Genomic DNA, 20,617 nt, shown 5'->3' with positions numbered 1-20,617 from the left:
CCAATAAGTGCTTAAGGCTGAGAATTTCATGCAAGTTCCTAGTGATTTTTTACTGAGAAGAAATACAGGGAGGAGGGAAAATAATTTGACCGTGATATCCGTACTCATCAGTTTTGATTATGTTGCCATTTTGGAGGATGCTGAACACAGGCAAACATTAGCTGAATGTGTAGCCTGACATTTCCAATAAGATGTTTTTTAAGTTTTGTACACCACCATACTATTACCATACTAAAATGTTACAGGAATACAGTGTTTATGGTTAATTGCATATTGAGTAGGTGTTTTGATAGAATAAAACAGACTACTTTACTGTACTTGAATTCTTAATTGTAGTCACTAGCAACCACAGGGTACATCATTTTTACTGCAGATACCTAAATTTACCTTTGCTAGAGCTCTTCCCTCAAAGACCTTCCAGACATTTTATCTGTATTTTTATCTCTGCATGTAACAGAGTGGCCCAGAATGTCAATAAAGTACCCACTATTTTTAAAATGATTAAATTCATCTTGTGATTGGTGGGATGCTCTTGAAGAAATTAAAATTGCAGTGTAAAAGGTTCATGTTTATATTTCAAAGTTTGTTACCTTTACTGTAACTTGCCCAAAGTAGATTGTTTTATTGATGTTTTGTACCAGTGGCTGAAGTACAGTACCTGAACTTGTTACCTAGTGACAGTATTGTATATCATGATGGCTGGTGTCTCAGGCTTGTGGAAATTTTTTTTTCTGGGATCCAGGTACATAATTTATTATCTTTAAGGTAGGTCTCTCCTTCAGGCCCATTAATCCTGGCATAACTGAATTTCAACTGAGTGTAAGGTAGAGTATTTATCTTAAGACTACCTAAACTGTTGAATCTCATCTGTTCCTACAAAATGTTATAAAGAGGTGCGTGCGTGCATGCTTGGGGATATAACTGGTCACAGTGGACACCAGGTCAGTACCCCTCACTGACAGTCTAATAAATTTAATTGGAAACACTGAAAGTATGTCCAAAATGCATACATCAATCTATCAACCAGCTGACTGATCATTCTTACCTTTACAACTACAACAGAACTTGTAGCTACTGCTTATGCCACTTTCAGTAGTTCAATCCATAACAAGTACAATGCTATGAATGTTCAGTTTTCTTCCCAATTAGTCAAAAAATGGAGATGATAAGGTTGCATAATTATCACACTTCTGGAGGCTGAAACAAGAGATACAACTGATTCCGTGTTTTGAAATCCAAGTTCATTGAGGAATTACAGTGAAGTTAAAAGTTGTAGTGTTAGAATAGCATTTGTTTTCAGTAAGATCTATATTACAGTAGAATGTTATAATTATATTTCTCATCAATTTTTTTTCTCCCTTAAACCCAGGTCTGAAGTACACACTGTTTGACAAACTGCTAATGAGCAACTCATTCCTGCTGGGTGTTGGTGGTGGTGTAGTGGTGCTGCTCATGTGGTGCTACACCGGATCACTCTTCATCACTGTGGTCACCATCACCACCGTCGCCTGTGCCCTCGTCATTGCATACTTTATGTATATATTCATTTATGAGATAACTTTCTTCCCATACATGAATATACTTACTACTGTTATTGCAATAGGTAAGAAAACTTACATAAGAGATATTACCCCTAAAAAATAATAATATTATATAAACAAGATACTGTACTGTACTGTTTCTTACTTATTTAATAAGTTGCATAAAATATGAACACCAGCTATTACTTCCTGTCACCTTTATTGAATATTAAGATATGAAATTAATTAACTGACCTTTAGAACCACCTTCATTTAAGTTTATTTTCAAATATTAATAAAATTGAAAATCTTCACTGCAGTCAGTAATTTAGTACTACAGTATACAGTTCTAAGTTCTTGAGTAGGATGATGCAACTAACTTTTCTCCTTAATGAAGTTACATTATACTCTTTTGATTTTAACAACACATGTAACCAAAACATGTTGCTCTTACATCGAGGAGGAGCATATCAGTGTTTGGGGTACTGTAGTGGGTTAGGAGACTCTTGTTAAATGCAAAATTTAAGATATCATTAAGCAATAGTTCTATAATGCATTGTTAAAGAGCCATCAGTGGGCGTTGACAGCCATATCTTCTTGCCAGCATTTTTCTCAGAACATGAAAATTACTACACAGTTCAGGTTGAATATTTCTTTTGAGAATTCACTGTTCGAGTTGCATCATCTTTTCTTAGCTCTGTTTTTACTCCTCTATCAATAACAAAATCTTGCTGTTCATTAAATCTCTATATTTGTTTCATTATTTGTTCTTCCAGGAATAGGAGCGGATGATACATTTGTTTACTGCCGGGTGTGGACTTTAGCCAAACAAGATAAAAATTCAGGAACCATGGTGAAGCTGGTGGCAGATGCCCTTCATCACGCTGCAGCCTCTATCATCGTCACCTCCCTGACAACTGCTGCAGCTTTCTTTGCCTCTTGTGTATCACATATCACAGCCATACGTTGCTTCAGGTGAGCCTCCTTGAGAATACACAGCTATAAACTTAAAATTATTAGAATTACCACAGTATTAAAAGAAAATTGTGTCCATGTATTACCTTTCAATTACAAATTTTCATTACCAGTACATTACTAAGAATAAGTTTGTGCACAAAATCTTTGAATACTTAATTGTTTAGTACTGCAGTTTTGGGGGCATACAGGAGTGCTCAAATCATTTGTATTCAAGAGGTCCTGTTCTTGATTTGTAGTCATAGCTTTTCTCTTTGCTGTTTATACACAATTCCTCAGAAATTGAATCTTTCCATTTTTTGGTGCATATTTCCAGAAAATATATACAGCACATTTCTGGCATAAAAGAGAAATGTATATATTTGATTGATAATAATTTTAGCCTTTTCTCCACTACTGTCCGAGGCAGGTGACTTGTAGTCCAGACACACACATATTGTACAGTACATAGAGCTATGGCAATATCTGATTAAAAGCCATTTTCTGTGCTTTGCCTTTGAGTATGCAAATGCACATACACACTGCAGGTCAGCTTCCTTGCCAACTTATTTCTCCTGAGCACTAAACACAGGAACTATTCTTCAGGTCAAATCAAAATGTATCGCACCCGGCACTGTTCTCTTGGCATTGCTTATAAACTCTCATACACTTGAGTGGAAGAGGCACAAGCAGTTACTTAGTGAGAGACTTTGAATGTACTGCAGTATCTAATTCAGGGACTCCTATGTCACATATTTTGTATACAAAACTCTGCTTGCTGTTGTTAATATTCAGTCACATGGCAGTGCCTTTCATTGGCTAGGGTCTTCAAGCACAGAATACAAAGTCAATTTCTCCACCACTTATCAACAACTTAAGAAATTTGGAAAAGATATTTTGGTCTTGAGCTGCTCATGGAAGTGGAACCACGAGAGAAGTAGAGAACTTTTCTTTCAAGTAGTGATGTTATTTCTCACTCGCTACATTTTCTTATAACCTTACTGATAGGGCCACCACACATTTTTCATCTTTAATAATGCTAATAGGAAAAAACCTCAACCAATTTTTACTTCAAATCTGAATGAGCTTCATTAAGAATGAAAGGAAGAAGTAACACTATTTTTCTTTTCAGTATATTTGCTGGAACTGTAGTTCTAGCCAACCTGATGCTTATGCTGACGTGGGTACCAGCATGTGTTGTGGTGGCTGAACGGTGGGGAGCTTCCACATGCTGTCTTTGTGTCCCTCCTGTACCTGTATATGCTCCCCACCTGCCCCCACGTTGCTCTGTGGTGTGTGCCCTGCCCCTCAGATTTTGCTACTTTTGTACCGAGTCTGCAAAAGTGTTCTTCGAGAAGATGCTCCCGTGGGTGATAGTGAAGCCCCGCTACTTGTGGATTTTACTGCTGGGGTCTGTGGCAGCCTATAGTGCTGTTGTTGTATTCTACTTCCCAGGTCTGAAGCTTCCAGATTCTCAAGAGTTTCAGCTTTTTTCAAGAGATCATGTGTTTGAACAATATGATTTGGAGTACAAATACAAATTTTGGTTTGAAAGGAACTTGAGAAGCGATATTGTGAATCGATTACCAGTTCGTATAGTTTGGGGAATAAAACCAGTGGATAATGGGGACTACCTCAACCCTGCTTCAAAAGGAACATTAGAATTTGATGATAATTTTGATGTAGCTCAACCAGAATCTCAGGAATGGCTGTTAAACTTCTGCCGTGATCTTCGAAACCAAACCTTCTACATGTCTACTCTGGGTCCTCTACTTCCACATTGTTTCATTGAAACATTTAAAGCTTGGATGAATAGAAGATGCATAGATCCTGTAACAGGTGTTAATCGAGAACCTTGCTGTGAAACTTCTGAGTTTCCCTTTTCCGAAGATGTGTTTAATCACTGCATACACAAGGGCATCAAGAAACTGTACGAGACACCACGAGAGTATTTCACTCCTGGAGTGGCTGGTCCCAAATTCAGTAGAAAAACTGGAAAAATTTTGGCTGTTGTAGTGGAATATGATAGCAACATTTTATGGTCTCTCTCCTATGATGATATGCAAGTCTTTTTTAATCAGGTAAGAAAACTTCTTGTTGATGTACAAATACAGCTAAGTGACTACTGTACAGTATGAGATATATGTACTTTTTATAATAATGAAATAATTATTCCTGCTACTATTCCAGAGATCTTCCTCACCTTGAACTCCATTCTGTCCCTATACCAAATGATGGTTTCTGACTCTCTGGCTTCTGTTACATCTTTACTGTTTACCTTTTAACTTTGCCTTCAGAAAACAGATACCTTTGATCTTCAAAACACTAATGGATGGATTAGGTATTTATTTACGGCCGTGTGTAGTAAGGATTTGTGGTCAAAGTTTTTCAGGTATTATCAGTCAGGATATTGGAAGAGGTTGCAGCCTTAAGGGGTTTGTGTAAATTTTAAATTGCGAATATACATTAGAAAAAACAGGGTTAGGTTCCAAGTTAACACTGAGATTGCCCATTACTGTATTCTTTATCATCTATAAAATTTATAATAGCTTTAATTTATAGCATCATCTAGATTTATAATGACATTTTCTCTGAATATGTGCAGTATTGTTGCCCCACTACCACCACCAACTGCTCTCTCTGGTCTGCAGTCATTTGTGTTCATGTTCACAGTCTGTTCTGTGTAGTATTGTGCATAAATGTATATTCAAGAGAGGTTGTTAACGTTAAAAATATAAATTAAATATTATTGTATACACGGAATAAAAAAAGCTTAACCCCCAGGTACTGTCGCCTGGGAAGGTATTGGAAGCATATTGTGTTGTCTAATGGTAGACCCTGCTGCTATATGGCATCACAAAAATTGTGACCAAGTCCCAGGTTGCTGATCTGACTTTGTGCCTCATTTACACACAATTGCAGGGTCTCAATTGTTTCTCTTACTTGGACAACACAACATACATAATGTGTATCGTTTCTCACTCTTGATTTATTTTTTCGTTTTTGTATTTATTTATGGTTATTATTATTATTATTATTATTATTTTATTTGTATTTGTATTAATTTGCTATTAATTTTATTAATTGTTGTAATAATAATAATAATAGATATTATTATTATTATTATTATTATTATTAATATTACAGTATTATTATTATTATTATTATTATTATTATTATTATAATGTAATAATAATAACAATATGTATATTTTCCCCAGGCCCTGATGTGGGTCAGTGACCTGTGCCCGGGTGGGCTAATGCCTGTTAAAAAAAAAAAAAAAAAAAGCCTTTTGCAGTGAAGGTGGCAGAGCAGAGGTGGTGGTGTGTCATTCCCTCTCATTAAAGGCACCAAATTCCTCAGCTTCCCGACAGATCTTATAAAGATTATCACAAATATTATAGAATATATTTGATACACAACCAGAAACAGAAAAAAACCAATCATTAAAGTAACAGTGATGTGACATCAGAAGCCTTGTGTTGTCTGTTGATCACTCCTTGGTGTAGTGTCACATCCTGGGAGAACATAATTATGTTTCTTCAAGTTAGTTTTGTCATGTTTTCATTTATTTATCTCATATATTATTTTGTAAATATTTGTTACTATAACAAGGCCCCAAGAAATGTTTTTAAGAAAATACTATATATAATTGGAATCCCTGGTTTTACACCAGTTGCAATTATTCAGTCTTTGTGTATATGATTGTACTGTATTATCCAATTTTGTCTTTCTTTAATACAAGAAATTATATATACAGTATTATGTTTCATTGCAGGTGGACACATGGGTGAGAGATCAGATGAAGGAAGCACCAAAAGGGATGAAGGGAGGCTGGTTCACCTCATACCTAAGCTTCTTTGATGTACAGAAATCTTTATCTGTAGGAACAGGAATAGCTGTTGCTGTTGCTGTGGGAGTCAGCCTAGCTGTGCTAGTGGTGACTACCCTTAATGTAGTTGTGAGTCTGCTGGCAGTCTTAAGTGTAGGTGCCGTTATTTTAGTGACATTAGCTGCATTAGTGTTATTAGGGTGGCATCTCAATGTTCTGGAGAGTGTAACAGTGAGTGTAGCCATAGGATTAGCAGTAGATCTAACATTGCATTATGGTGTTGCCTACCGATTGTCCCCAGAGGCCGAGCGTGAAGCTGCTGTGTCTTGGGCTGTGGCCCGTCTAGGTAGCCCAGTATTTATGGCTGCTGCTACTTCCCTTGCAGCTGGGATTGCAATGTTACCAGCTAAAGTTTTGGCATATGTTCACATTGGTACTTTTCTTACTGTAATAACTATGGCATCATACATCTATGCCACTTTGTTTTACCTTCCCCTGTTGCGTATATTTGGCCCGGAGTCAGGGTGTGGACAGCTCTCTTATCCACAATTACAGTGCTGTACTTGTTGCAGTCAAGGCCCTCAGCCTCACGTGGACAAGACAGTATATCAACAGGCTTTTATGAGTGAGTCTACTCTGTCCACATCAAGTACATCCTGTCCAGCACCTCAGACTCATCCTTTATCAGACACACATGAACTTGAACCTTTGACTGCAATGCGATTAGCTGGGCGAGGTGGAACTCACTCTCGTGCCGTCCACAACCCTACCAGACACAAGGTTGGTTTAGTTGAACCTCCACCCATATCAGACATTCCCAATAATCATGTAGCAGCTCATAATGAAGCAGGAATTGTCTCAGGGACAGGTCGTGCGACTAGATCGGGGTCTTTATCATCATCAGTGTATGTACGGGACCATGCAACATTTGTCCCAAGGAAGGTCTCTCTGCCTTCGCCTGGAGGTGCTGTGAGTGAGGGGGGAGAACCCTCTCCTAGACACAGCGTAGCCCCAGCTTCTTCAGCTACAACAATCTTATATTCTGAACCAGACACAGATTCTGGGCAACAAACCCAGCAACCTCCAGAAGGAAATATCACCCAGGCAGTTCTCACTCCAGAGAATGGAACGTTGGTCATCTAAGATGCTGTGGAACAAACGTGTGGCTGTGACTGATAATGTGTAGCACCCTCTTGTGTGATGATACTGATGGTGCTATAGTGAAGCTACCATAGAGTATCTGTAATTGTGATAATATATTGCTCATTTCTCTTATGTTTTATGTAATAGATATTTCATTTGTCAGTCATTTGTAAGATAACAGTAAAGGTAGCTGATGAGTGTCATTGTCTGTGCTGTATCACAGTGTTTTTATGAAGATCAATTATTTAATACCTGTACAGGTGTACCATAGTTACCATGAAATGTGAATTAGTTATCCTTTGTGTGATGGTTCCCTTTTTTTTGTTATGTTGTTAGAAGAGAAAGATTGGCAAGGCTTGTAAGTTACGGAGATTCAGTACCATTCCCACGTTGAACAGGTAAATTTTGATGTATTTGATATGTAGTTAAAGAAATGTACAGTATAATAAAAAAACAAGTACTTAACCTAAACTTATTTTGTGGTCTTCTTTAAAAATAAATTGTAGTCAAGGTTCCTGGGGAATCTGTAATATTAAAAGTAAATTATATATTTGTGAGCCACAGCAACATAGAAGAGGTGACTGGAGAAGTGTTTACATGAAGCATTACATGAAACAGTAGGGAGGTATAAAGGAGCTGTAGAGGGTGACTTACAGAGTGTCTCCAGCATGAACACCAAGAATGTGACTTCCATATTTTTAAGGTGAATGATTACTTGATGAATCTTCACACTACCTTAATATATCAGTCGGCATAAAGATGGTGATTGTTTTTCGACTGTTGGAAAAATGTACTTGCTGGTATGTGCTTGAGAGTAAAACAACTATAATGACTTGTTGTCTTTAGGATATCTTTTAAAACTGAGATTATTGATTTGGAATACATGTAACCTAAGATGTCTATGTTTCTCATAAAGATATATGTAATCAGTATTGATACAAAATTAATAGATGCCAGAAATTAAACATGACCATTGATCTTAATGATAATATAAGACCTGCAAGACTCAGATTCCCTATTTCAAAATATTTACCCAAATTTCTGGTAATTCCATTGACACTTACAGAAGTATGTATTACTAAGTTTAAAAAGAATAATAATTGACCCCCCAAAAACAAAACAAAAAAAGTGAAAAACTTCTCTCTTAAGGTCTGATACATTTGTTTATGAAAATAAGGGCCCAATTATTATTTTATGGTAGTATTTACTTTTTATTATGTTTAACTATTACAGATAGGTTTGTTCTTTACATTAATCTTTTAATTTACATAATTATGTGCCTAATACTTATATAGTTTTGTCAGCCAGTCTGTATCAGTTATACAATTGCTCGGCCACAAAAATATGAACTCATATGGTTTCTTATTTTATATCAGTCTTAGAATTATCTGAACCATATTTATGTAAGTAAAAGCCACATGGAAATAAAATGTAATATATTTTCCTACATTAAGCATAAGTTATTTCCTAGCACTGTGGGTTATCATGCACTGACCTGGGATACAGCCAATAACCCCATCAAGTTCATTGTGACAGGTTGGTAACAATGTCGGGGGTTTTCTTGGTCAGGTTACAGAAATTAATGAAAAATAAAGACTTTTATCTTCACATTTTCATGTCATTTTGAAATATGTACCGGTACTGTAAAAAAACAAGTTGCAGGTGTGTGCATGGAAACCTCTCCTGATTTGTATCATCTTTCTGAGTATCTTGACTCAAGCTCTGATAAGATAACAGTCCTTGAGCTGAATTATGTGATCTCCAGAAGAACCTAATGATAACTTAAGGAAATTAGCCCGAGTTGAGGCCTAAGCAAGAGAGAGAATAATCCAGGAGTTATGAAAAATAAGGAAGCTGCTGCCACCATAAACAAACCTTCTAGGAATAAACTTTTCTAGCCCAATACAATGAACTTTATCAACGGATGCTGGGGCCTTGTAACAATCTGTAAGGTAAAAAAAATTAACCCTATAACAGAAGAGCTACAGGACACTGCATCCCAGAAGAGCACGAGAAATAAGACAATAAGGATTTTGGACAAAACTGGACTGCAGGAAATCCTCTAACAAAAACATCCATCTCACAAAACTTGCATGAAGTAGACAGGAGCACAGTACACAACTCTTCCAACCACCAACTCTGTCCTGAAAATTTTGCTGCAGTTGACCCTTGTAGAGCTTACATATAACTTTATATAAACTTTGTAAGGAATGTAAATTGTTAATAGGAATTGTTTGTACTGTATTTGTGAAAAAAAGAGACCCTTTTTACAGGACAAAAGAGATGGTAAAATTCCAGAATCCTAAATTTCTCAATACAGTACATTCAAACTTAAAAAAAATCATCTTTTCTCATTGTAGCCACCTCACGCTTGTTTTTATTTCTACAATAAGTAAAGATGATTGAGTCAGTGCCTTTAATTTTGTCTGTCTTCCTCTTAACCTTTAAACTGTGGCCAATGTCATTAAACACACACACTCTCCGCTGAGACATTTAAATGTGTATGGTGTTTTCCCGCTTTGTTTTAGATCTAAGAGTGGGCAAGTGAGCAGCAGCATCCTCAGTAAGCCTTTGCCAAGCTTGAAGAGTGGAACTTCTGTCTCATGGTTCAGGAGGTGAAGAAGGGGATGGAAGTGATTCTCTGAACACTATTGCATGTTATTATAATGGAATTATGCATGGAGAAAAACATCCACCAGATGAGTCATGGTAAGTAAATATTTATTTCTGTGTTTTGTTATTCTACATTTACTATTTTTATATGATTTCATAAAAAAATAAAATTATTTTTGGGGAATCTAAAAAAATTAATGGTGCATACGAAAAAGCATTCACCAAAAGAGTTGTACGGTAGTAAAGATTTTGTTTCCAAGTTCTACTCTCCTACATGCTTGTCTATAATTTCATACAATATTTTTTCCTGGCAATTAAAAAAAATTGTGCGTACATGAGCCTCTCAATATACATGATAATTACGTTCTTGAATATGGTCGTGTAAATAAAGAACACGTAAATTAAACAATGTATGTACAGTAGTAGGGACTAAGGGGTTTTGTTATTAATAAGACAGTACCTAATATAGCAGTGATAAACTACAGTATACACGTACCAGGCAATATAAAATATTCTGGGCCTTTCATAGTATCACAAGCATGCTGACGGGAACATTTTCATGAGTTTGGTGTTTGATCCATCTGCTCAACATTTCATTCCATTTTTATCATCTTAAATAGGGAGGTGGTCTGAAAGCATCACCTTCATTAAAGCAAAATATTGTAAATAGAGAGATCATAAATTAAGGTTTACCTGTATGTACTGTACTGTATTCAGTAACCCATAAAGAATATCTATACTGTACTGTACTTTAGGTCACTTAAAACTTTCTAATTGAGATGGGACTACAACTATTCAAAAAAATAAAAATTAGATCATACTCTACAGTACATGAAGAAGATAAAATGTAAGTTTAATATGGATATATGGTAATGCAACTGATACCAGTACTGTACAGAGTAAGAGGTGACTAGATTACTTCAATTATATTGGTGACTGGAAAAACTAATACAGATCAGAAAAAATAATATAACAGATGGCAAAAGAGTTACAAAATAATAATTATAATGTTTTAACCCCCAACTATAAAGATAAGATAGTGAGTGATACACTGTTCAGAGAAAAACATTTTGTACTCCCCAACATCCACCGAGTATCTCGTAACATGGTGACAGGCAGAAGAGACAGAGGGTAAAGAAAAATTTAATTTATAACTTGTTTTTTGCAGAATCATCTTGGTGTGTTTCACCTTAGTGGGCCAAGCAGTAGTGTAGTTCTTTACGTGATATGCATAAGTCCAGTGTTCGTTGTGTGAATAACCGTTTTCTTCACATATGCACGACCAAGCATCGCTGCGAACTCTCCACTTTTAAGTCCAGTTATCTCACTCTTGGTTTGTAGATTAAACATTACTTTTTCTCTTCCGGGGGTGTCTTCACTTACAGGAGAACCTGTAGGAGGTTTGACAGATACCAGCAGACCAAAATAAAATCCAAACACTGAGTAATCAACATTACTGTGCACCATGAGTGTGATGTCACTTGCCCACCCAATTTAGTATCAATTATTGTTGAGGAAGGGAAGTAGGATCTGGACACATGATCCAGAGGCCTTTGTCAAAAATATAACTTAGGTACTCAATTAATGTAAGTACTGTACTGTATTAACAAATGGCCTAGAGACAATGATGGATATTATCACACACTGCTACGTTTTATAATAAACACCTTTGTAAATAAATTGTGAAAATTAATATGAAAATCTTTAATATTTCAAATACATTTCCAGTGTTAGATAGTAAAAATGGACACGTGTCGCTTCACATGAACTGCACTCATGATTTTAAACCATAAGCTCATCTATAAGGTAGTGGAAACTTCTGCTTGATATTTTTTCTTTGTTTTTGGTGTAGATTATTGGGATTTATTGGGGTGTCTGTCTTAGAATGAACTCTTAGGCAAGGAAGATTTCATGATAAACATTTTGGGAGAGAAAGGTACAGTGCTGTTTATACTTGGGGTGTTAAGTGCATCATTCACTGGTTTCACTGTACAGTACACATCAGTTTATAATCCATAAAATAAATTTGAGACCATTGTAATACCTGTACTACCTCGAGGAATATTTTAGATAAACAAAATATATACAGTAGAATGTCGATTTAAAGCAATTCAATTTAAGATAATTGATTTAAAGCGACACCCACAATTAAGGACAATGTTTTAATTTAAAGCGAATCTTTTCTATTTTGCGCGAGTCAATCTGGCGCAGCATATTTTAAAATTCGCATCTTATGTTTCTCTGGGCACGCTACACTGTCCTAAGAGCAAAGCTGTACTGTACTTGTACTCAAAATACTGTAATGTACTAAATGATTACTAAAATTTTTGTCTAGTGCAAACTATAGCATGTTTATATTCAAATTAATCACTATCTTATAAGAATTCCAGTAATGTAAATTGTATTCTCCCCGGTCACTTCTGTGACATTTTATAAACAAAAACAAAAACTCAATCTAAAGGACATAAACAAACAAATAAATACTTCACTAGACCTTCAGCGCCAACTGTCAGACGTGTCACTGTCGCCTTCCCCCTCCCCCTATCTTCCCAGCCAGGGTTGGGTGGTTATAGGCTTACAGTTTTTAACTTATATAATATCACAGACTAAAGCTAGGAGAATATAATTTGCATTACTAGAATCCTTGTGAGACAGCGCATAATTTGAATATAAACGTCATATATTTGGCACAAGAGATAAAATTTTTAGCCCTTTGCAATAACATTAATTAGAACATGTCAACATGTCAGTTCAGTGACATTTTATAAGAGAAAAACTTAGTTACTCTAAAGGACAGAAAAATAAATAAGCACCAGACCTTGGCATCAACTGTCAATCATATCACCTCCCCTCTCCTCCCCCCCTCCATCTTCCCATCAGTTGATCGCTAGTAAACAGACCATTTCATGTCCCATAATTTTAGCTGTGTGATTTATGAGTGTTTGTTTTAACATAATACTGTACTATAAAAAACAATGTTTTGTTTATTCTAGGAGATGGGCTGAGGTGCATCTGGGTAGACTCACAGTCTTTTTATATTTTGTGTGTCTTTCAAGTACCAAACTAAATTATTTCATTGAAACAACACTTCGATTTAGTGCGAATTTGGTTTAAAGCGACCTCTCTTGGAACGTATCTCGTGTTATATCGATGTTCTAATGTAATTTGCAGTAAAAGGAACTTTCCACAATCTCTAATAAATTGCTGTCCCTTAAACTGTACTATAGTTTTAATAAATGAGGTTCTATTGTACTTGAAGGGGAGGGGAAGGTAATGGTATTCTTTGTGGCAAGACTGTAATTATAATCTAAATGAAAAATTATATACAGTTCAAAATAATATAAGTTTTAGTAATGAAAGTAATCCTCAACAGTTGGTACAGAAAGAGTTAATAATACTTCTTATTTATTTATATTTTTCTTTCATAGGTACATAGACATTATATATATTTTTTTTAATGTGATACTGTGCACATACATTTTGTAGGAGGAAAACTGTAGAATATAACCCAGAAGTAATGTACTAACCCCTGTACAGTACTGTTAAACTACTGACAGACTCCTCACTTAACCTTCCATCTATGTTGGAGTGACTGATGGAGCAGAGGCAAAGTTCACTGCTCTGGAGAACTAAACTGTAACTAAGAGACTCACTCCTGGCTCACCACAACACACAGTCATTGCCAAGAACTAACTGGACAAAAAGTTGGCGAAAGAGAATATTAGTGTCCAGTGATATTAGGTTCCCATGAAAGGCGATTTATTAAATTCCTAAATTATTAACAGTCAAGTGTTATGATATCCATTTTACATATGTCTATACAGCATGTGCTTATTTAAACTTATATTAGTGTACATTATATACAGAATTAGACTTTAAAATATCAAACATATATTAATAAACCCTACAGCTCATTTTAATTCTTACTGAAGCATAGGATACCTAACTGCTTGTGTTGGAAACTGATTTAGAAGATTTTTCTGATATATGCCAATAACTGTAGTTTTTATTATTATATTAAATTTTGAAATATTAGCATCCGATATAAAATAAAATTGTACCCGATTAATGAAGTCAATCAGTCGATACTTTGAGACTTTTCTCTTGTTTTCTCTGCGTAAGAAGATTTTTTAAGAAGAATTCACCAGCTTTGTATGAGGACCGCACTAATGGTCCACTTGCAGTGTACACAAAGCCTAAACTCTTTCCAACTTCCTCCCAATGTTGGTATTTATCCGGTGTAACATATTCTGTCACTCTTAGATGTCGCTTGGTTGGCTGCATATACTGTCCAAGAGTTACACACTCCACCCCTGCAGTACGTAAATCTGCAGAATAAAAGACACTATAATTACAAGACTGTATTTGTTAATGGCAAGAGGACGTTCCCTTAATCTTGAAGGAAAAATTTATGTAACTGGCGTGAGATGTGTGATGTTGTAGGGCAAAAGGATGATATAATAATATACAGAACAAATTTAATAAACAGACCAGAACGACATTTAAAGAGAGACATTATAAATATCAACACCTCAACCATTAACTTACCCTTCATTGTCTGCAGAATTTCATCGTCAGTTTCACCAAGACCCAACATTATAGATGATTTAGTCACCAAGTCTGCTTTTACTGTTTTAGCATGTTCTAAAACTCCCATAGATTGCCTGAAAGAACATATTTAATCATCTTTAGTCACATATGCAATTGAAAACAAGGAAAAAGATAGTTCAATCTCTTAATACTGAACACACTGATATTTCTCAAGACTCTGTTTGGGTCGTGATCCTGATGGTGATCAAGGAAGAAGACCAAGTGAGCTGGGTAAGAAATGCTCTCCCTGAGAAACACAAATAAATACTTTGAGAGCAACCTTAAGTATTGCCTGAAGTGATACCTCTTGTGTTGCTAAATTTTCTTCATTCAAGTACATCCAAGATTAAAGATCAATTAAAATAAAGGTTAAAAGTTGGAACGGAGATAAAAACTTTACCCAAAAAATGTAGTACCGTACATGAGGAGCTGAAGATTGTACAAGTTACCTGTATTTTGCTCTGGGATCACGTACACGAGGAGTCAGGGCTTCCACCGTCTCGATATTGTGAGCAAATACATCCAAGTTAGAATTAGAAATTGTTGCTACACAATCTTTGTCTCCTCGGAAGTCTGGAACAAGACACTCCACCAAGATGGAAGAGTTCCTGTAAAAAAAATAGAACATGATAAATACTTTAAGATTTATTGTAGAGTACATAAAATTATCCTTGAGAATCTACGATGTTGTTCAAAGGGTATTACAAAATAATATCATTTGCGGTAGTTCATTACACTTGGTACTCTACCTTGTCCCAATAAAGGGCTGACAGGTATTTTATGATAGTACAATAAGTCAAACTACCATAGATGCTTTGGCTTTACAATTTGGTTAATGACTTTAAAATTACAGATGTATCTTTTGGTATAGTACAGCGATTCATTTACGTGTTGAACAGTGAAGAGGATAAAATGCAGTGTTTGGAGATTAATAAATCTCGGTAGGTGATTGGATTATTTAAATGAATTGAAATACTGATGCCATATTAATCTATTGTTTAATTACAGTTCCAGTTCCTGTCAAAATTGGTGCAGTTAAGGTTAAAAATGTCAAAAGTTCACAACTAGGCATAAGCCTCCTTCTGCAAAAGGAATGTCAAAATTAAGTGAAGTACAAATCCCTTTTTAGGTAATGGAGTGGAAACTTTAGCTTGAAGAAAATTTGGTTTCAGGAGTTTTCTTCAACTTACTTCAATACAGGGAAACCACTTTTAATATTTTATTTGGCTAATGCCAGACAATTTTAATCAGCTCATAGTGGAACTCATACACAAGGGGTTAGAAGATAAATCACTTCTAAATTTCTTCGTAAAAGGGGTTACCTATTCTGACTTGGGGATTAATTCACTCTCCTTGTCTGTCTTACGAAAAATAAGCTTTCATAACTGATTAGCGGTCGGTTGTGGTACATGTAGTAATCAAATGGCGTAAGTTCTTCAATGATCCCAGGTGAGATATATGATATACGAGGATCAAATTTCTGTCGGCAACACAAGGTTTACAGTTACTTACTGTCTCTTCAGCTCGTTCACTGTTTCTGCGAAGTGCGAGGAACCTCCATCTGGTATATCTGTAGACAAAAACAACATCAAATGTCTATGTGTATCAATGAAATGCAATACTGTACCTGTAATAGAAGCCTGAACATATTATAAAAAAATCACCCTAAGACCAATGAACCTGTGAATCCGATACATCAAACAGTGCACCCAACAATGTGTGATGTCTCGGATTCACAGTTTCGCGAGTCTCAGGGTTCATGAATGGGACAGAGGACTGACAGGACTTTTCTGTGGCTTTACAGTTCAATAATCTAATTTGGTTGGACATTTTAAAAAATATATCATATGAAAATGTATAAGACAGTCCATATTAACATTCTATAACTCTGTTTTCGGACACTTACCGGTATATTATTTTGTATCACGGGTAAATGACTGAAGACAGTGTTAGAAGTACAGTATTATCACACACTATCATGAGACTAGTATATAAAGATCAAAATGATTTAATTGCCAACTATCTCTCTCTGTTTCTTCATCCACAAAACTGTAATCCTATTCAATATGGCATTAGTCTCAAATACAGTAAAGCTAAATTGTACTCCTTATGAAATGTCTTACTTAAGTTTCTTTAATTCTGCTTCCCTTTCTATTACAGTGCAGGTACGTACTACTCCATTTCACCCTCGGCATGTATTTTCTCACCTCTGGTATTTCCAACTTTTAAGACTGTAAAAGACTAAACATACTTTTCACAACAAATTAGAAAGGACTTGATCTTCCCAGGGATATAACATTGTTATAGCTGAGGTGTGCTTCTGATTGTAACATTTTATAATGAGTCAACTTGGAAAATTTACTTATTATGTACAGAACAGTACAGTACTATTTATATATCTGAGTACAAAGTATTTTGAAGTGTATATCTATAATTAAATAAACTGTACTGTACAGTATATACCTTTCAGGTTATTAAGGTCGTACTGTAATATTAAATTATTATACAGGGGATATAAACAAACACACACACATATTGATCTAATGGCACCTCTTTTTCCAGTTGTAAACTGTAATTATAATATTATACCTCAAGTTGAGAAGCCCAGATTAGACTTCACTTTACATTTAGATGCTAATTACTGTATTTGATTATGCCAATATTATAAAAAATAAAATAAACAATTTACCATCTCGATCTACAGAAGTAAGAACAACATAGTTGAGTCCCCATTTGGCAATGGCTGTGGCAGTATTAACAGGCTCCTCAGGGTCCAAAGGTGGAGGCTTGCGAGCAGTCTTTACTGAACAGAACCGACAACCTCTGGTGCAGGTGTCTCCCATGAGCTGTGAAACACAATACTGTACAGTAAACATTATATAATTATTTTTGTAATTATGGTTATACCCAGGTACAGTACAGAGAGGGAGGCAAGATAATTCTAATCCAATATACTGTAGTCTGCACCTACCATTATTGTTGCAGTAGCAACATTGTCTTCATTGCCTCCCCAACATTCACCAATATTTGGACATCGAGCCTCTTCACACACTGTGTGGAGGTTGAGCCCACGAAGGTCAGCTTTTAACTGCCATGAAAAGAAACAAAATCACTTAATACCAAATGGTACAAGAGTGATAAGGGGAAACACAGTATTGTTAGTTATTGTGAGTTTATTAAATGAAGATATGCCAGACTCCAATACTGGAAGTTACTAATCTTAAAAGACAAACTTGAGACACATCTCATGATACAAAATAATGAACAAAGTTACTATTTAACATTAGAATTAACTACAATAAACATCTGCTAACAGACATTAAACTGCCTTTTACATGGAACACATACATTAGTGATAATAACGCTCTTGGATTATATTTCTTACCTTATTATAGTTTTTCCCCAAAGGGATTTCACGTTTGAGCCAAGGAGGAAGCCTCAGACGGTCTGTTTCTCCCTTTCCTCGCTTCAGCTTCCCAGTGTAATCTGACCAAGTCATATCCTTTGTGACCTGTAGAGACAATTTTGGGTTTAATACTTCCAGCTACAAGACAAAAGACTGTTTGTTCTGGCCACCATATAATATAACAAGAGGGACCACAAGAACAAAATAAAACCAGTGAATTTTTACCCAGGTGTTTATCCAGTAATATCTAACAACACTATCATCTCTGCTTATTTAATTCCTGCTCAAAAACATAAAGAATGGTTTGAGTCACCTGGCAATGGAGTGCACCAGAAAAATGGCTTTGCGGTTACTCAACATTTGAGTCAAAATATGTCAAGTGTTAGTTAAGAATTTGTACTGTCAATAAAAAAGTATCGACCACCCTGCAGTACATAACAGTATGAAGCATCGTGCGAATACTGTAAAAGTATAACTGTTGTTTCTGCCGTCAGTTGGTCGGTATCACTCGTTTTCTATTCCACCAACTTTGGGATGGTTTACTTATTTTACTTCCACCAACTTTGGGATGGTTGGTACTTATTTTACTGACAGAACATCAGCCCAAAATACCTTAAAATGAGTCACTTGTCTAAGATGTGAAAATACTGCAAGACTTCCTGGTTAAATTAACTACAATCTCCAAAGACAGTATAGTACTGTGAGGTTCTTACAATTTAAATATTTTTTTTTTACCTTCCGAGGTACAGTAATTTAATATACAATACCTGCACTTACTACTGTATCTATATATTAATTCAGCAAAAAAAATCAAGTTTGTAATATAAATCAAATTAATATAACCTCTCCTGATATAAAGTCTTCCAGCGAAGGTCCTTCAGCCACCTTCTCTTTTTTACCATTTGGCAGACTACTGGTTTGTCTGGTGATGCCCATCTGGGTCGGAGCAAGAACCTGAAAACAGAACAATAATATATTAAAACTTGATAAACAGTAAACTCTTCAATAATACAGTTTAGTTTGCTACACTTAACACACTGGAATAGATCATGGACCCACAAATTCATTTTTAAGAAACTATAAGCTAAGATAATTCTGTTGGGTGTGTCATGGATCATACCACAATTATTTACTCTGGTGGTAGATGGAGCCCACAATATTTCTCCAGCATCTGTGAGATCTTATTTTATATTCTTTATTTTTCATCCATAAAATTTAAATTTAAACATATACAAGTACTACTGTACCTGTTAATGTTAATTCTATATAAATGAAAGTTTTTATAATTAGTACAAAAGTTGTGTCAAAATACTGTATTACAAAATGGATATATCAATTTACAGTACAGTACAGTATGTTGCTTTTATATCAATGTAAAGGAACTATTGTAATTCTTCCACTTTTATCTGCATATTTTAATGGTAAGAAAGAAACTTTGGGCAATACATTACAACAGCACATGTTATTATGAGCCACTTTAGGAACAAATTATATTGTATAAAATTTGTTTCTTATCTGTCAAATACTAATATGGGTGCGGAGGAACAGCAGGTTAATATTTAGTTTTTATCCCAATAGGTATTTCATATTTTTTACCTTCCAACTTTTTTGTCCTGAAGACCAACCTTGATCAACCTGCCGTTATCAGCCGTTTACATGACCGCTAAGAGACAAATGCCTCTTAAACATTAACACTCGTTCTGTAATGGCAATATTGTCCAGGATGGCGCTTCACACCTACCTAACCTAACCTAACCTACCAATCCTAAGACGGAAACACATTAATTTAGGTTAGGTAGGTTACTTGATCACAGTTGTTACTAACAGTTCACATGGAAAGTTCATTGGGTAGGTTGCTCAGTGCTAGAATTCCTTAGTTGACAAGTTCATCAACAGTGTAACTCTAAACATGGCAAAGCAGTTGACCATGACTAAATCCTCCAAATGTTTACTGATATTTGAAAGGGAAGTAACAAGTTCTCCATGGATATTTTTTGTTGTATATTATTACCACATTTTTTCCTTAAGTTGTTCCTTCTCACGACTCAGAGTAGTGTATTATTATCCAACCACTGGCTCAGTAGTGTAGGAGTAGCACTGTACCATAATGACACAGTTCTCAAGGCTATTAGGACAACAAGCAAGAGTTCCAGGGTTCAATAAATATCCATACCATAAAAACATGATACTAACTTTACACAGTCGTACATTCTGCCACGACATAGCTTGACACCACTGTACAAGGTGGTGTGTAAACCCTGGTAACAACCTTAACCTAGCTGCCATTATGGGTCTCCTTCACTCCTCCTGAACTACACAAACACAATAAACTAACTAAACCCAGAGGATAGTCTTATTTTCATCATTTACTCCCTGAATATAATTTTCTTAGATGTGTTAGCAACTCGATAATTCAAAATAAGGTTTTAAATTTTATTGTGGAGGTGTAAGATAAAGGTAATATAGGGTATAATAAAAATAACTCGGTAAGACATATGTAGTTTCCATTTGTGTTGAAGTCTTATATATTTAGTTTCCAGAATAGAATGAAGAGAATTC

The 20,617-nt window shown here is 35.4% G+C and overlaps 2 protein-coding genes across 5 annotated transcripts in view; one reads left to right on the top strand and one right to left on the bottom strand.

The window, feature by feature from the left end:
* The window catches only part of LOC121858891 (protein dispatched homolog 1-like), a 91,855-nt gene extending 82,957 nt beyond the window's left edge, over positions 1 to 8,898 (top strand). For all 4 annotated transcript variants that reach the window (XM_042355543.1, XM_042355545.1, XM_042355544.1 and 1 more), the window contains exons 11-14: positions 1,370 to 1,603; positions 2,297 to 2,495; positions 3,607 to 4,555; positions 6,253 to 8,898. In XM_042355543.1, coding sequence (XP_042211477.1) covers positions 1,370 to 1,603; positions 2,297 to 2,495; positions 3,607 to 4,555; positions 6,253 to 7,449 — 2,579 coding nt within the window. In that variant the 3' untranslated portion in view covers positions 7,450 to 8,898. The remainder of the gene's footprint in view (positions 1 to 1,369; positions 1,604 to 2,296; positions 2,496 to 3,606; positions 4,556 to 6,252) is intronic.
* Positions 8,899 to 13,454: 4,556 nt separating this feature from the next.
* Positions 13,455 to 20,376, bottom strand: LOC121858890 (lipoyl synthase, mitochondrial-like). Its single transcript, XM_042355541.1, has 9 exons — positions 20,252 to 20,376; positions 18,902 to 19,012; positions 18,038 to 18,163; positions 17,624 to 17,740; positions 17,342 to 17,498; positions 16,165 to 16,222; positions 15,102 to 15,260; positions 14,611 to 14,726; positions 13,455 to 14,390 (listed from the first exon to the last, which is right to left on the bottom strand). The coding sequence occupies exons 1-9, from the start codon at positions 20,342 to 20,344 to the stop codon at positions 14,137 to 14,139; spliced, it is 1,191 nt and encodes a 396-aa protein (XP_042211475.1). The 5' UTR covers positions 20,345 to 20,376; the 3' UTR covers positions 13,455 to 14,136.
* Positions 20,377 to 20,617: the final 241 nt, after the last annotated feature.

The sequence above is a fragment of the Homarus americanus genome, unplaced genomic scaffold (genome assembly GCF_018991925.1).
Source record: "Homarus americanus isolate GMGI-L3 unplaced genomic scaffold, GMGI_Hamer_2.0 scaffold22960, whole genome shotgun sequence".
NCBI lineage: Eukaryota > Metazoa > Arthropoda > Malacostraca > Decapoda > Nephropidae > Homarus > Homarus americanus.
This window is presented reverse-complemented; position numbering and strand designations above follow the sequence as displayed.

Coding starts and splice junctions, on each gene's coding strand:
- LOC121858890 (XM_042355541.1), bottom strand. CDS start 20,344: ATGGCAGCTAGGTTAAGGTTGTTACCAGGGTTTACACACCACCTTGTA. Junction 16,223..17,341: donor TACTTCTGTAGATCGAGATG/GTAAATTGTTTA, acceptor TTTTGTCTACAG/ATATACCAGATGGAGGTTCC. Junction 15,261..16,164: donor GTGAACGAGCTGAAGAGACA/GTAAGTAACTGT, acceptor TTTTTTTTACAG/GAACTCTTCCATCTTGGTGG.